The sequence below is a fragment of the Hoplias malabaricus genome, chromosome 7 (genome assembly GCF_029633855.1).
Source record: "Hoplias malabaricus isolate fHopMal1 chromosome 7, fHopMal1.hap1, whole genome shotgun sequence".
Classification (NCBI taxonomy): Eukaryota; Metazoa; Chordata; class Actinopteri; order Characiformes; family Erythrinidae; genus Hoplias; species Hoplias malabaricus.
The window spans coordinates 18,889,193-18,907,155 of NC_089806.1; the positions used below are offsets into that span (position 1 = coordinate 18,889,193).

Below are 17,963 nucleotides of genomic sequence, written 5' to 3' on the forward strand. Positions count from 1 at the left end.
GTTCCGCTTCATATAATTGATTGATATTTCACTAAAATTAATCACAATTCCCCGGTGTCTCTTAATAACACGTATTTAATGTGTTCATATTATTTTTTATCATGTTTTAAGAAAACGTGTAGGGACTTTTATTGTGGAAAAATTCAGGTTGAAGCTATTTTGCAGCATAGAAACAGCTTGAGCTACACTTGAGAGTATTTGGCCATAACATGTCTGAAAAGTACAACTACAAACTGATTAGGCTTTGTACACTCTGTGCTAGATATACATCGGCTCTATAAGATACAATGGACTGGGAAAAACTCGATGTGAATCCAAGGATTGTCAATGCTGTGAAAAAGGGTAAAACATTTATATTTCCCGCTATTCCAACAATGTTTAAGGAAATTATTAACACACACATATAAAATATATAAACTCAATATTAAAGAGCCCTTTCCACAAATGACATTCATTAGCTTTTTAGTTTATACTGTTTTTATATAAAGTCTTTGGTATTTTTCAGCCTCTTTGAGATCAGAAAAAGAAATTCTGAGTCTTTCAGTCCCGGAGGTGCAGAGGGTCACTGCTCTATCTCTCAGAGATGTGAAGAGACTGCACGCTGCAGTTGCTGCTTCGTACCGCCGCTCTCCGCCCGTTACCGGTAACATTAGAGAAGCAACACACCATTTTAACAATCACAAACATTAGGAAATACAAATATTTATACACTCGGCACACATTGGATTAAGAGTAATATTGTTATATAGAACGATAGCCCTAGATGGGGACATTAGTTTAATTAGTTTTAGAGTCTCTGAACATCCAGGCCAGGTGTGAGTATGACATCTGTTTCCAAACAAGTATATTTGGAAAAATTGTCTGATTGCTTCTTTAACTCAGCTGGCCACAGGTAACTGGACTCATCTGCTTCTGTCTAGTGGCTAATATGCAGATCTCCTATTACTCACCTGTCATGGCTTAATTTCCACAATACCCATTATAAAACCATTTCCAACTGCATGTTGTAATTGTAGTTTACACATGGAATGTTTACTGTTCATGTGTGTGAAAAAATTGACAGCTTTACAGTTGTCTCTTGGAGAATGTCCTTCTTTGGAGCCTGGGCACAGACTTTCCTTGGCCTGTCCTGTTTTGGATGATCTGTTGCGTGGTGGCCTTCTTCTGCATGGAATAACAGAGCTAGCTGGTGAGAGCGCTGCTGGAAAAACCCAGTTTGGGCTGCAACTTTGTCTCTCTGTCCAGTATCCACAGGAACATGGGGGACTAGGATCAGGTAAGACAGTCACAGTTTATATATATATATATATATATATATATATATATGAACACACACACACAATCCCAAAGATGTTGGGACATTGTGTAAAATATAAAAACATAATATTATGATTTGCAAATCCTTTTCAACCTATATTCAACTGAATAAACTACAAAGCCAAAATATTTAATGTTCAAACAGATACACTTTATTGTTTTTTGCAAATATTCACTCATTTTGAATCTGAGGCTTGCAACACGTTCCAAAAGAGTTGGGGCGAGGGGCAACAAAAGACTGGGAAAGTTGAGGAATGCGCAAAAAACTCCTGTTTGGAATATTCCACAGGTGAACAGGTTAATTAGAAACAGGTGAGTGTCATGATTGGGTCTAAAGGGAGCATCCCTGATGGGCTCAATTGTTCACAAGCAAGAATGGGGTGAGATTCACCACTTTGTGAACAACTGCGTGAGTAAATTGTCCAACAGTTTAAGAACAATGTTTCTCAACGTACAATTGCAAGGAATTTAGATCATCTACAGTCCATAATATCTTCAAAAGTATCAAATCTGGAGAAATCTCTGCAATTAAGTGGCAAGGTCAAAAACCAAGATTAAATGCCCATGACCTTCGATCCCTCAGGCACTGCATTAAAAACCGACATCATTCTGTAACAGATATTACCACATGGGCTCAGGAACACTTCAGAAAACCATTGTCAGTGAAATCAGTTCATCGCTCCATCTACAAGTGTAAGTTCAACTTCACCACGTTAAGCGAAAGCCATCTGAGATGGACTGACGCAAAGTGGAAAAGTGTCCTGTGGTCTGACGGGTCCACATTTCAAAATTGTCTTTGTTATGGGGGTGTGTTAGTGCCCATGGAATGGGTAACTTGCACATCTGTGAAGGCACCATTAATGCTGAAATGTACATATAGGTTTTGGAGCAACATATGCTACCATCCAAGCAATGTCTTTTTCAGGGACGTCCCTGCTTATTTCAGCAAGATGATGCCAAGCCACATACTGTATGTATTACAACTGCGTGGCTTCGTAGTAAAAGGGTGCGGGTACTAGACCGGCCTGCCTGCAGTCCAGACCTGTCTCCCTTTGAAAGTGTGTGGTGCATTATGAAGCACAAAATATGACACTGGAGACCCAGGACTGTTAAGCAACTGAAGTTATTATCAAGCAAGAATGGGAAAGAATTCCACCTACAAAGCTTCAACAATTAGTGGCCTCAGTTCCCAAACGCTTATTGAGTGTTGTTAAAAGGAAAGGTGATGGAACACAGTGGTAAACATGCCCCTGTCCCAACTTGGAACGTGTTGCAGGCTTCAAATTCAAAATGAGTGAATATTTGCAAAAAAAAAAAAAAGAAACAATAAAGATTATCCATTTGAACATTAAATATCTTCTGTTTGTAGTGTATTCAGTTGAATATAAGTTGAAAAATATTTGCAGTTCATCATGTTCTTTATTTATTTATGTTTTACACAACGTTCCAACTTCATTGGAATTGGGGGTTGTGTGTGTGTGTGTGTATGTAGGATGTTTTGATAAGCATCATGTCTTCTTTAATGCAGGAGCTGTTTATATCTGTACTGAAGATTCTTTTCCCATCAAACGGTTAAGGCAACTAATTTCTCAGCAGACACGCCTTCGCCCTCGTGTGCCACAGGCTCTAATCCGCAGCCTCCATTTGAGTGACAACATCTACATTGAGCACACCGCGGACCTGGTAAGAGAAGACAAACTGAATGTTCAAAAGGATCCACAGTCCACTAATTAGTGAATTCAGCTAATTTAAGACGTACATATTCTAGACACAAGGCACATACACAACAGAATGACACACTGGAGCAGCTTCATATGATCCTAAGGGCATTGTGGTCAGTGCCAAGTGAAAGCTAGAGCAGTATTGGAGCACCACACTGAAGTGTAGAACAGTGGAAGAGCGTACACACTGTCATTGAAATGGTTCCACCTAATTGTACATTTATAATTCAACTTGATACAGAAAAAGTGTCCAAACTAGGTTCTTAACATGGTGTCGTGTGGGTCCACAGGAAGCTCTGCAGACTTTTGTGTTGCAGCGAGTGCCCATGCTGTTGGAGCGGGGTTTGGCACGTCTGGTGGTGGTGGACTCTGTGGCTGCTCTGTTTCGTACCGAATTCCAAGCTGATGAAACCATTGAGAGAGCACGCCACCTGCTGGCCTTCTCAGGCACCCTCCACCGTCTCAGCCATACATACGGGGTACCCGTGTTCTGCATCAACCAGGTTTGTCTTACACAAACATACAGACTAACTTCTGTTTTACATTTATCTTTATTAGATGTGAAAACCAGTCACCCTCTAGCAGCTGAAATATCTGCCAAAAAACAGCTATTTTGACAGATAACTAGAAAGGAATATTTTGTCATTGTACAGTATTCTGAAGTCTGTAGTATTTGACAGTCTTGGAGGTTTGTCTGTTTTCATAACTTCGTGTTTTCATTAATTATTATTCTTAATGATTATTGTTCCCTCACTAGAATAGGCAGTGTTCACTAAGCAAAAAATAATATACAGTAATCCCTCGCTACTTCATGGGTTTTTTCAAGGGGGCTTTTTTATTATTTACATGTATTAGACTAGGAATGTAGTTGACAAAATATATAATTTACAAGTATTTCTTACGTACAGTACATGTATTGGTCATGTCCACGTCTGAGTGAAATTTACTTACGCTAAATCACAGCCTAGGAATTACTCTATTAAAGAAACTGGTAGGATATCACATGTAGTTCCAGCTGAAAAACATTATAGAATGACTGTTTAATGTAAAGGGTGGGTTGTTAACAGTACAGGGAGGGTTTTAAAAATCCAAATATTCGTAAAATACATTAAAAAAATCTTTCCTCTACTTCGCGGAAATTTGTTTTTTGCGGGTGGTCTTGGAACGCATCCCCCACGAAAAACGAGGGATTACTGTATATATTTGTTGTGTTGAATGGGTAAATGTGTGATGGACTGGCGCCAAGTCTAGGGTGTGTTCCTACCTCGTGCCCAATGATTCCTCGTTATCATCCAGACCCTGATTAGGTTGAAGCACCAGAACATAAGCATTGTATCAACAAACCCTGACAGCTAGCATAGCCACTGAGCAATGGGACAATGAATATATCCAAGCTATCATTAGTATAAACCTTACTTCTCTCCTCAAATGACATTGGAAAGAAAATGGTGTTGTTATCTTTTCAGCACAAACATATGTTAATAAGATTTTTTCATGCAGTTTAGCAATGGATTCATTGATTTGATATAAGGTCACATTAATGAGAAAAAAGTTTATATTCCAGAATTTGAACATTCATTCTTTAACCACTTATCCAGTTCAGGGTCATGGTGGGTCCAGAGCCTACCTGGAATCACTGGGCGCAAGGTGGAAACACACCCTGGAGGGGGCGCCAGTCCATCGCAGAGCAACACACACACACACACATTCCCTCACACACAGCTATGGAAACTTTGAGTAGCAAATTTACATTCCAGTCTGTGTTTGTGGACCATGGAATGAAATTGTCTGTAATCTAGTTTAAACTACAACACGTAGTATTAATTCATTCAGAAATGCTGCACCGTGAAGTACTTAGACGTAAAGTAATTAAGGAACCCTTATGCTTACTTATCAGGTGTCAGATGTTGTGGATGACCCAAACCCAGGACGCTGTGATTATGGGTGGGTATTCCTGGTGTTTGTTGCATCTGTAGACTAATATGTCATGTACAATACAGATTTTGTAGAGATACTATATTGTTTTCTCCAGAGACTATAAAGAATATACATTTCTTCATTTGTGTGTGTGTGTCCCATAAATGAAAGTACTTAACAAACACTAAAACCTCAAATTTCTTAACTGCTGTAAGAATTAAATACCTGTTTGTTTGCTCTCTCTCAGGTTGGTTGACAGTAAAGTGTTACCTGCACTGGGCCTTGCTTGGGCCAATCAGGTGATGGTGCGTCTTATGCTACGGAGACAGGAGGGCAGTTTACGGTCAGAGGGCCAGACAAGTGCTCCCCGTAAATTAGAGGTGGTCTTTGCTCCCCATCTGCCCCGGGCCAGCTGCCTGTGTGGTGTATGGGAAGAAGGGGTTAGAGGGATTCCTAGTGAAACTCAAACCCTATCATAATTAGAGTTTAATAGAGGTGACCACACCTCACCCGGGCCAGCTCAGTGCACAAGACCTTAATGTTCTTTCATTATCAGACTTTTACAGAGGAAAATATCCAAGTGACACAAAGCACCAGGGATTGATTGATTGATTGATTCATTCATTCATTATCTGTAAGCGCTTATCCAGTTCAGGGTTGCGGTGGGTCCAGAGCCTACCTGGAATCATTGGGCGCAAGGCATGAATACACCCTGGAGGGGGCGCCAGTCCCTCACAGGCCAACACACACTCTCGCATATTCACTCACACACACACACACCTACGGACACTTTTTTGAGTCACCAATCCACCTTCCAACGTGTGTTTTTGGACTGTGGGAGGAAATCGGAGCACCCGGAGGAAACCCACACAGACACAGGGAGAACAGACAGTCACCTGGAGCGGGAATCGAACCCACAACCTCCAAATCCCTGGAGCTGTGTGACTGCGACACTACCTGCTGCACCACCATGCCACCCAGCACCAGGGATTCTTTGGAAATAAATATCATTATTGTTTTTTTTCTGTTGAAACGATCTCTTTTTGATCTATCAAATAAAAGATAATTTTTTGGAGAGCATGGTTTAGAAAAAATATATCTGCTCTGTGCAAAATGGCAGTAGTCACATACCTATGAGTGATGGAGCTAACGGTATGCACACAGTTTTACACAGTCAACCAAAGCATTAAATCACACTCATTGTCCATATTATAAACTCCACTGACCATACAGGTGTAGCATAGACATAAAATCACAGAATGAAGTACACCTTTTGCTCTGCGTACTGCTAGCTCCCTTTCACCCTCGTTTTCGGAGATGATAAAACACAATTATTGTAGAAACAAGGAAGTAATGTTAATATCTTTGCTGATGTGTATGTATCGAATATGAGGGATTCATTGCTGGGTTGCACTGGATTAGATTCATGAATGACTTATTGTTTCACGGACTTAGATATTTATCACTCCATTTCATCCCATTAGTATTGGATGGTGCTCCATCACTCGAGAAAGTGGCTCCACTACCCCACAGCCCATTGCTGAGGGGCTGTACACCCCTCTAGATGACGTTTAACAGGGTGAACATGGTGATCTTAGACTTATACACACTGCAGACTGGGTTTATACAACCTGTGTTTGCAAAACGGAACATCCATGTTCATGATGAGAGCACCTTAAAAGTGGATTGTGTAAATACTTTTTATTGATGATAATTATCCATACACATAATCCTGTCTAACTGAAACATAAAACAGCCAATAAATTGTAATTGATAATCTAATACTAAAGATGAATGAAGCTATTAATCTATTAAGTGTGAGTGGAACACTGATGTGAAGCAGAGTGTCTGTGATTATTTTGAGTCAACGTCTGAAATGCCTCTGAGGGCCAGCAGAGGTCACTAAGTGCGAATGGAAGACTGGTCTTTAGTTCTTTGTCTTCCCAACTGAGAGTTTGATGATGTGTGGGACTCCCTAAACGGGTTATTTCTGATTGACTCGTTTGTGTGACTGCTGAAACGGACAGACACATCTGGCAGCGATATCACAGTTTGATCAATTCCAAACCGGCCGCAGCAGCAGGTTTTTTATTTTGTTATTATTATTTTTTTACATTTTATTTTATTTTATATGTTTCTTGGAAAGTTTGCCTCAGAGAAACACACAGCAGACTGATTAGCCAGAAATGCTGTTCAAGAAGTGTTGGAAACTGGTATGAGGAAGAGACAAAAACTGTCACTTCCAGTGTGAGTTGTTATCACTGGGGTTCTGTCATGTGTGTTGAGAGGAAGTGAAAATAAAAAAAGGATTTTCCCACATTAGCTAACATTTTGTCTTGCGCTGAGGAAAGTGAGTTTTGCCGCTGACTTCTTTACTGTTCGTGAATTCAACAAGAATAGGGTGACCAGACGACCTCTTTTACCCGGACATGTCCTCTTTTTTAGACTTAAAGAAATGACCCGGCGGAATTTCACAAACGTCCGGGATTTTGTTTTTCTGGAGCTTACATAGAACTTCGAGAAGCGTTTCGTTCACAAACTAGTCCCGCCCTCCCCTACTCCGATTGGTTCGCTTGAGTGAGAAGGGGGCGTGGTGAAGTAGCCTAAAATCTTCGGATTGGACGGTCTGACTGTAGAGCTACCGTTATTGGTCGATAACCTTCTCTGTAAACATTTAATCGGTCAGTCTGCACGTCAGTAATCGTCCACCCCTCATTATATGGTTAAAAAAAAAACATTAAAAAAACATCTAATTAGTGAATTAAGTTTGTGCTCCCATTGCTGACAGAGGCACTCAGTTTTGCACACACAGCTTGTGTAATCTCCAGAGAAAACTGCTTCCATTAGTAAAGCCAAGCTAATTGTGACCATAAGGTCAACACAGCCAATGCCAAGTGTCAGAGAAAATGGCATAAAATCTACCGTTATTGGTCTTTGCAGCAGCCTGTGTCCTCTAGAGTGATGGATCACCATCAATACCATACCTCATTAATGCTCTTGTGGCTAAGTGCAATCAAATCATAATTTTCTAAGTGGAAATAACAAATCCCCTGCAGGGAACAAAGTTAACCCTATAAAGTCAAAAGTATCAAATATGATACATGATCTTTAGAGGTGGGTCTTTCATCACCGAAACAAACTTCCATCAGTTCTTTGTAATGAACTGTGAATGAAGTGGGAGCATTTCCACGCATTTACCAAACCATTACAAAATTGTTGCTATCTTCATGAAAACACAGAAGAAAATTTCAAGACTACGTTTTCGCTAAACTGAGGTATGATTTGTATGAAGTTACTTGTAGTAAAACTAAGCATTTCTGTTCCATTTCATAGATTGTATTCTACCTGTCAAATGCTCATTAATTATAATAAATATTAAGAAAATTCAACCTGTTCTTTACAGCAGCAAAACACATTTAGACATTTTTACCAAATATTTTTAGTTTTCCAAAAGCAAAACATTTTGTGTGCAAAACAAGTTACCTCAGTCGTCAACACAGATTTTATGAGACAGATTCAGAAGAAGAAGATGATGATAATTCAGGTGAATGTGGGACATCTGCTGAATGGCCTCATACCTCAAGCCAAGGTTCAGACAATAACAGAAACAACTGTAGTTCCTCTAAATATGGAAACACGGTTCTGCAGATCAACAAAAAAAGAGACTGGATTTGGTGTTTCTATTACCACCAGTATCTGAAATGTAAAAAGGTTAGAATGAAGAACAGAGTACTCATTGGTCAAGGACCTCTGGAGCAGTGTTTCTCATCGCCTCAATGTTATGTTTTCCTGAGAAGTTCTGAAGAACAGAATCATTTGATATCGATTGTTTAAATTCAATTAATCAAAATTAGGAAAGCATTGTAAAAAAAAGGTCTGAAGAATTGTTTAACTGATGCAATTAACTAAACGAAAGACCAATTAAAGAAAATAAAAACTGGTAAATGCCTAATATGATGCATTCAGAAATGATATGATCCAAAATTGATGAATTAACAAAATTTAGATTTTTAGTTAAGAGCCACATAATGTGTGATTTTCATTTTTGTGGCTTATGTTTTTACACCTAAATAGTAACTGTCCATTAAAAGTTGCACAAATGTATTCACAGAAAAAAAGAAAAGTTAAAGGTGATTTGATTAGGCGCGCTCAGAACTGAGCATACAGTTTTATGCAGTCTATTTATGGAATTTGTTTGAAGTAGGCTTTTAGTGGAATGTCTCAATTAACCCTTCTGTGTTTTGAATTATAGGGAGGAGGTTAAGGTGGGGTTAGCAGTGTTGTCAGGACTGTAATGGTCTGAGGGTGGCATAAGCTGCCTGATTGATTTTTATTGCCCAGAATGGCCTATGGGAGAATTGACTTGACTCTGCATCCTGATCAGGTCACAGCCTTGTGGAATAACCCTGAGTCATCCAGCAGAATCAGATGGGTGCTTGTTTTTTGGTTGGTGAGTGTGTGTGGGTGTGTATTTGTGTGTTGTGGAATACAAGAGGAATAAAAGCTGTTGTGATGGAGCAAAGCAGCAAGTGTAGTTCTTGAATGTACCAAATAAGTGTGAATTATTTTAAATATGTTTTTTTTTTTCAATGTTACTGATGTTTAGAATTCACATTAAAACAAGCACACATCCTCGTACAATGAGTTTCTGTGGACTGATAAGTCAAAATTGCAAGGTTAGATCTGGCATAAAGCTAACACAGCATTCCACAGTAATAAAACCTTTATTTTGATCAATATGCCGAAGTAGATTAAATAATTCAGATCATGCAAACAGTGTGTACACAAACACATAAATACAAACATAAAATATGCAATAATCATTATTTTTTACACTGCTTTTAATTCCCTCATATACTGTTGCAATTCAGCTTGGCATCAATACACCCACTCGACTGTGTATGCACTCAGTGAGCTGCTGAGGGTCCACTTATCAGAGCAAGCTAAACAGATGCGCGCACGCACACTCACACACACATACACATGCACACAAAGCTGCTTCTTTCTCCTTCTAGCCCTTGCTATCACCATGGCGACAATCACATGGGTACTGTCCCAGATTACTTGACTCACCCCCACCCTCACCCAGCAAAGCACCTCATTTCCATCATACTGTGAACCCAACTCATCCCCCCAGTCCCTCACAAACACACTCCTCTCAGCTGTTTACTGCTGCGCTGTTTAAAAGTGTTACGTAATGCCCACAGTCTATAGGCTACACACAGCAAGCCGTGCCAAATATAAACGCCACCCACATCTCTGTCTTCTCCTTGTCTTTAGATTGTCTCGAACACTAGTCTGTGCAGCTCTGCTGTTATAGCAATGCTGCCCGTTCGGTGTGGGCAAGGAGGTGGGGAGCCATGTGTTAGTATGCAACCCTCATCCTCTCATCTCAGCCTCACTCAGCCTTTCTGTGGGAGCACTGAGGAGGGAAGGAGAAGAGAGGACAAAAACATAATGCAAGATCCTTGTCTCTAAAGCGGATGAATGTATGAATATGAGGAATAAACAACAGATTTTATACATGTCCACAGCTGTACACACATCCGTGCAGATGTTACTCACTAGGATATCTTTAGATATGCCAAGAAAGATCAAATGAATAGATTACACCCTAATGGCACCTACACAAACAAGCACACACACTCCTGGATATGCAGACCCCATGTTACATAATTACAGACATGAATCAGAACAAGAGCAGCTGAACGTACTTTTGCATGAGGATGTCACTGGCACCTCCAAAGCCTTAAAAATGGTAAGTGTTCACAACTAATCAAAGCAACTCCACCAAACCTTCTGTTTTGATGCAGCATATAATATACAAAATGCTGTATCCTATGTTTACATTATGGTCTGGTACCCACTGCACCGGAGGTCAATTTTCCCATCTGTATGGCCTTCATTCACATATGTGCATTCTCAAAAGCACTGCTGCATAGACATGTAGGTTAATGAAGGCTTTGGCAAAACCCAAAGTGATTCACCCTTCCCTCTTCAGAGGCACTAACACCACACTGCAGTCTCAAGCCAGGGACCTAATCCATTATAAAGAGGATAAGAGAAAATGAACAATGAATGTAATATATCTGTAATAAAAATATGCGTATCCTGTTCTTTCCTGGCACACTCATAAAAATAAAGATTTGAAATAGTCCTATGCACATGGCCAATAAGGATCTAGGAAGCCTTTTAGTAGATTAGAAACTTATTTTTTTAAGTCATGTATGTGGTTCTAAAGCCCCTTTAAATGTAAAGAACCTGTCCTTAATATAAATGTTCTAGGAAGAACCCTTAACTTGATAAAACACACACACACACAAAATCTCTTTCAGACATTGTTATTTAGGCAACCATAATGGGTTCTCTATGATATTCAAATCAAGTTTTGTGGCTGAGTGAATATGAAATAGACAGTTTAATGCAATATATTCTTTACTATTATTTAATTAATAATAATTATTATATTATCTTATAAGTACCCATTAATTAATAAGAGTATTTTGTTTATAAATCAACTCTGATTTTTTATCAATAACTCTTCTGCTAGCATGAGCTAGTGTTGAAAGTCAAGTCATGAATACTGGTAGAAGTGCTTGTTTTCTGTGAAAATAGGAATTAGTCTTGCCCCAGCTGGCATTTAGCTTTGCTGGCGACTCACCTTTTTCCAGTTTACCTCCAAAATAACCATGTGAATGTGAATTCTTTGTCATTTTCTAGTTAAATCTGCATTAGCATTATCACATTGACACACACACACATTGATTGATAACTAAAATAATTGCTTGTTCGAAGTTTTGTTCTAGATAGAAACAAGAGACAGGAATCAATAATATAAACAGGTGCAAATGTGAAGCTGTGAAAAAATGGGAGCTGGAGAGGGGACCCTTTTATACTCACTAGTCTATATATATGATATATAATGCATTTTAGATATGCAGGGCTCCTTACAAATATAAACAAACAAGGGGAGAGAAGGACAGCATGGATGACGTCATCTGAGGTGATGCTGGAGGACGTAGTAGCAGAGTTTTAGCACTGGGGGAGCACTGAGAACAAAACCTTAAGGGTGAGGATGAAACCATTTGCTATTTTCTTTTATGCTTCTGACGTTCTTATTTTTCACAGGCTGCCTGTCATAGCTTGTTATCAAAGCTTGACAGAAATGTCACAGGGAAAGCTCCTATGGAGAACTGCATGTTAGAAAGCATTAAAAGAGCTGCAGGCATAAGCAATGAGCCTTGAGCTGTGATCTCAAAACGTGTTTGAAACAGTGCTGTGTTGAAAAGGCTAATGAAATGTGAATGAATGTCCAGGAAGCATGAACCGCATTGCGAAATGTCCAGTGTCTTGTTATTGTTTACTTCCTCGCCTCCCCTCCAGACGACTCTCCAGACTGACACGCCCCATCTGTTATGAGTAGCCTCCTCTGTCTGTCTGATACCAAGCCCTCAATCTCCCCACCCCCTGCCTTGCACTCTCAAAATGCTTTATTCTAGAGTGGGTAAGGAAGGGCTGTTCTGGGATTAAGTAACACAGATTAGTCTGAATTAGGATCCCACAAACGAAAATTATAGCTCATTATCAACTACAGCATTATAGCCCACCCAGACCACTACACTTAGCTAAAGCTTACTGTAAATCCCTGTGATTGTTTACAACCCTTGTAAGCCTTGAAACCCTTGCAACTTTTCTATTAAAAAGATCCTAAACTCTGTAAATATTATGCCAATGATTATTAAGAATGTATATGAAACTCCTTAAAATGTGAGAGCATTTTTGAGAACCTAATCTGTTCAACGGTTACACTCAATTACATACACCCAGTGGGGCTCATCAGAGCTGTCCATGCCATCGGAGGAAGCATAACCAAATCTGTGCATGATGATAATGCTTGTTGTTGCAATACAATTACATTACATTGGCAATACATGACCTCAGGCCAGCCCCAGATGGAGCACTGACTGTAGCTGTTGTAGTACAGTGGCAGATGAAACGGCCCGAAAGAGACAGTGGTCTCATTCAGCTCCAGGACAAAAGCAGAGCACTCTGAAGCAGAACGCTCTGCTCTCAGCCCTGGATTGGCTCTTTTTGCTGCTTCACAGACCCTCAGTGTTTCCTTTCTCTCTTCAAGATCCCTCCAAAAAGACTGAGCTTTAAATAATGTCTGTAACACACCAGCTTCTTTTGGTTTAAGACAAGAGGAGATAATCATTTAACAAATCACAAACTAGTCTCATGCATAAATATTGCAGCTAGCACTGAAATAACTGAAATGTCTGTGGTACAACCATATTTGTCTAGCTCACAGTCAAAGGCATATACTTGTGCTGTCTGGCACGTCAGGACACTGCTTTCAATGTTTTGGGAAGAATACTTAATGAGCTGGAGGCATTGAGAGTAAGGAGGCGTCTCCATGACAACAAAAAGCCTGGCCGGACAAAAAAGCTTGAGGAAGGTTGGGCTGGGGCTAGTAGAGGGGAATATGTGTGTGTGTGTGTGTGTGTGTGTGTGTAGGGGGGGAAGTGGTATGAATTAGTTAGGAATGCAGAGATCGTAAACAGCTGAGACTTCGACTGTCTGACTTTTCTATCAATCAGCTAGAAAGGTCAGATGAAGACGTGCTTTCCACAAGTAAAGGCTAACAGCACATTAAAAATCTTTTATTTTTAATGAAATAGATATCTAATGTTGTACACAACCTTAATAATCTACTTCAACTGTTGTAATACATTTAAAACTCTATATTGGTTAGTGTAAGAAAAATTAACGTTGTCAGTTTAACTTAGATGTTTGACTTTACTGTAAGTAAATTATATCACAACTCATTTTTGCATATTTTCTAAAGGGGGCTTGATTACACTTTCACATTGATGTATTCAGATGAGCAATAAAGTTATTAAAAAGTGAAAATAAATTTCAGTTTTTCTGGTGGCTCAGAGTGTAAGCAAATTTGGTTACAGCCAATATACGAGACATATATATTAGTTACAGCCTATATTCAAAGATAAAGGCTTCGATGTGATTTCCCCATTTCTTATTTTTTTTTTTTTTGTGCCTTGAAATAAAGATATACATGGTGCACAGCTGTAAATAATTCCCTGAAACACAGCCAGACTGAATTGTTATGAAACTCAAACTTAAAAAGGACCAGTTCTGACATCAGTGCACTTGAGCTTCAGAAGAACCACTGGAGTCTAGCCACAGTTTCCCTACTTGCTTTAATTATTTTCTTTTTTATTTATACACATACATACATATACAAACATACACATTCAATAATCTCAAGAGAGATTATTTACACCAGAAACGGGAAAGCTTACTTTCTATATCTACATTTGTATAATAATCCTTTGTACATTGTGTCTTAATATAATCTTCAAGTCAGTACAAAACCTGTTGTTTTAGGTTTAATATACTCAATCCATTTGGACCAAATCTGATTAAAAATACCCATTTGCAAATTAAGAGAGGCAGAGAGCTTTTCCAAATATCATACGTGATATCCATCCAATCATTAGTTTTTCAACTTCTAAACAACCTGAAAAAAACATGCCATTGGCCAAGTCAGCAATCATGGTATTTAGAAGCAGGTAAATGGCTTCTTATTCAAAGTCCAGTCTTATTTTTCAGTTATTTACTCTTGAATGTTTTAACATCTATGGCTAATGTTAACAAATATGTATTACTCAGTAACAGGTAAATTATATCATATATGCAAAAGATTATAGATTCTTGCATATGGAGCATTTGCTGTCTGTAATGTACTCTACTTGGAAAACCTTACACATGATTTTGGCATTTGATTTGATTGCATTTAGTCACAGAAGCACCAGTTAGGTCAGATATTGATGCTGGACAATAGTCCTAGATCACAAATGCCACACTAGCTCATTCCAAAAATATCAAGGTGTTCTCATTCACTCAAGAATATGCAATCCCCTATGCTTTGAGGCTCCCTACCAATCTAGCAGATGCTTAGCATTAGGTATAGTGACCTAAGTTTGTGTTTTCTGCTTCAAAGTATCACATTCTATGGCAGAGTCTATTTTTTATGGCGATTATACAAACATTGTGTAACTGAATTTTTGTGTCAGCAAAGGAATGGCTACATCTTGAAGTAGATGATTCACTATTTAAGAAGAGTGTCTGAATAATTTGGACATGTGAAAAATTATTCAGAACTATTCAGATGTACAGAATCATGCAAGTCTAGGCTCATATATACACCCTTAGGATCTAAAGGGTTAAACACAATGAAAAATTGAGGTTAAACCCCTCCCTTGCTGATACAATATGTCTACAATGACCCACTCTATGTCCTGCAAAATATAATACTTTCTATTGTGTCTGTCTACAAAACATCTAGGGCAGAAACAGTATCTAGTCTTTGTCATGTTTCTGAAACTGTGTCAGGACCATGGATGAAGTCAACAAAACAAAAAAATGAGTTTACTGAGGTCCCTGTGTGAACATATGATGTGGTTCAGGCCACAGAGGAGTCTCTAAAAATCTGTGCTATGTTAAATATCCCTTCCCATGGTTTCTACACTAAATATGTTTAAATGTAATATATGATATGTGAATAAAAAGTGGCCAAATGAAGAACTGAATTTAAAATGGAAGAAGGACCTGGCTGTCAGAGAATTATGGGCTCACTTCATCATGGTGATAAAATATAGAGTGGTAGCTCATGTAACCACTGCTTTGCTGATTGCACAGTCAGCAGGAAATGAGTTCTGCTTCCAACTGCACTGTAATCAGCTTCTCACTTGTTCATAGGGTCACCACTGGGCCATAGTTTCTTTGTAGCATGCCATTAAGTGACCAGTCATTGAATGGAGTGTAGCATTTATTATAATATTTCACCAGATTTCTGCAGAAATTTGTCAGATTCGTTAGTTACCTCTGCATTGCAAAACTTCTTAAGTCCTTAAATCCTGTGCATGGTTTCGCTCAGATTAGTTAATCACTCAAAATATAGATTAATAATATATACTTTTATATAATATTACCTACTAATGCCTCAGACCTATTCATAAAATGAATCCTATATTTCATTCTAGTATTTATAATATAGATTTTGAAATAAGGAGGTGCTAGGGTTAGGGCTAATTCATTTTCCTGTTTAGCAGATTGAGAATTGTCATAAGAAAGCATTACAAGCATTGAAGTAGCTTTTGTTGACATCATTGAAAAAGAAGAAACATTCATGTACCTACACCAGGCTTAGCTAAAATATATATATCATATCATCAAAAATTAGATAGAGGTGTAGTAAGCGGAATAGCATGTTCCATTATTGTTAGCTTTTTTCTAGCATAGCAGTGTAAATACCACTGTTAAATATATTTGTGGTGGTCAAAATAAGGAAACTCTATTCCACATAGCATTTTAAAATACTGTTGAAAGTATATGCCATGTTTTTAAAGACACTTCCAGTCCCTCAGCAGGAGGCCTAATCATTTGAAGGCCAAATGTTCATTTGACTTTAACCAAAGTCATCTCAGTGACCTATACTCTGCAAGCCTTGGGCTCAGCTGATCTGGCCTGCCAGGTCAGGTTAACCCTTAGATTTACTGTGCTTGTCTAGTTCTCTTTTTCCTTCCACAGCGGCACAATGTCCAATCTCATCTGGGGTGATGGAGTGCACCCCATGGAGGTTGGCAAATAGGTTACGCTTTGGAATAATTGGACTGGATCGTTTAACCTTGGAGAATCCACTCCAGGGCTGTTATGTCATTTTGCTAATCCCTCATCACACTTTTCGTCTGCCTGTTCCCTCTGATATAGAGATAGGACTCTTAAAATGGGTACATATTTACGGCCATGTGTTATATCTGAGATTTTTATCTGCATGTGTGTTATTTTTTGTGTTTGTGTATTGGTTATACACCTGGATATGTCTCTAGGTATAGTAAAGCTGGAATGTTCACATGTATCTATACAAGTCTACTGTATAATCAGACAAATGTAAAACCACTGTATATGAAGAGAACATTATATGTTGGGTATAGTAGACTATATTGACCAGCAACTCACTGCCTGTCTGCCATTAATATATCTCTGGAGCTTCAGTGGGACCTCTGTAGCCTAGTCATCAGCTGGACCAACTCAAAGCTCTACTGTACCTCTGTAATCATAAATCCAACATTGATTTTCCATCAAAATGACATATTACTGCTCCAGTGAATACTCTCACTCTACAGTCTATTCCTAAATCCATTATCACAATGTTTTATCCTGTGCAGTACACAGTCTTTTCCACTACTACCAATTATTGTCAATTAAAAAACACTGATCTAAATAAAAACCGAGAGTAATGGAACTGGGAGAAAGGCCAGGCTAAACAGTGTATAACAATTATTTTTTGTTCAAAAATCTCTACACATTTTACACTTAACTCAAATGATAGCCAACCAGCCAAGACATGTCTGGTGACTGATACATATTCAATACCACATTGAAGGATGATGAAGATAAGATGTTGAAGCTTATTGTGACCTGCATCCGGCAAACTTCATGCCTTAACCATCACACAATTACCACAAATATACCATATGGCCCAAAGCATTATAGGTAGTTTGCTGTAGCTTCTACTCTTCAGTGAAAGACTTACACTAAAAGTTGGAGCAAAACATGTATACATGTGACCAATGTCCAAACCTACAGTTTAATACTTGGCCGCCATTTTGTTAGAGAGCTAGACTTAAGCATGTGTCTCACTGTGGGAACCATGACACTCTACTCTCAGTCATGCAGTCTCCTCTACCCTTGCAGACTGCTCTCAGTACAGTACAAATCAATCCCATTACTGCTGTTATTGTGAACTTAAATAGCACCACCACAGGAGAATTTGTTTTCAGGGACAGTAATGTGGTTTGAACAGGACAGTGATGTATTTACAAAGCCTTTTGTGAAATTCCAGTTGTCTAATGATACCCTCTGCTGTTTCTGTTGTTAAGTTCTCACAAAATCACATGTATAGCATTATATATAACAATGGAA

General features: G+C 38.7%; 1 protein-coding gene across 1 annotated transcript; it reads left to right on the top strand.

Moving 5' to 3' along the window:
- The first annotated feature begins 146 nt into the window (after positions 1–146).
- xrcc3 (X-ray repair complementing defective repair in Chinese hamster cells 3) lies at positions 147–5,975 on the top strand. The gene is made up of 7 exons (XM_066677311.1): positions 147–342; positions 506–643; positions 1,064–1,276; positions 2,846–3,000; positions 3,329–3,541; positions 4,936–4,982; positions 5,203–5,975. The coding sequence occupies exons 1-7, from the start codon at positions 288–290 to the stop codon at positions 5,432–5,434; spliced, it is 1,053 nt and encodes a 350-aa protein (XP_066533408.1). The 5' UTR covers positions 147–287; the 3' UTR covers positions 5,435–5,975.
- Positions 5,976–17,963: the final 11,988 nt, after the last annotated feature.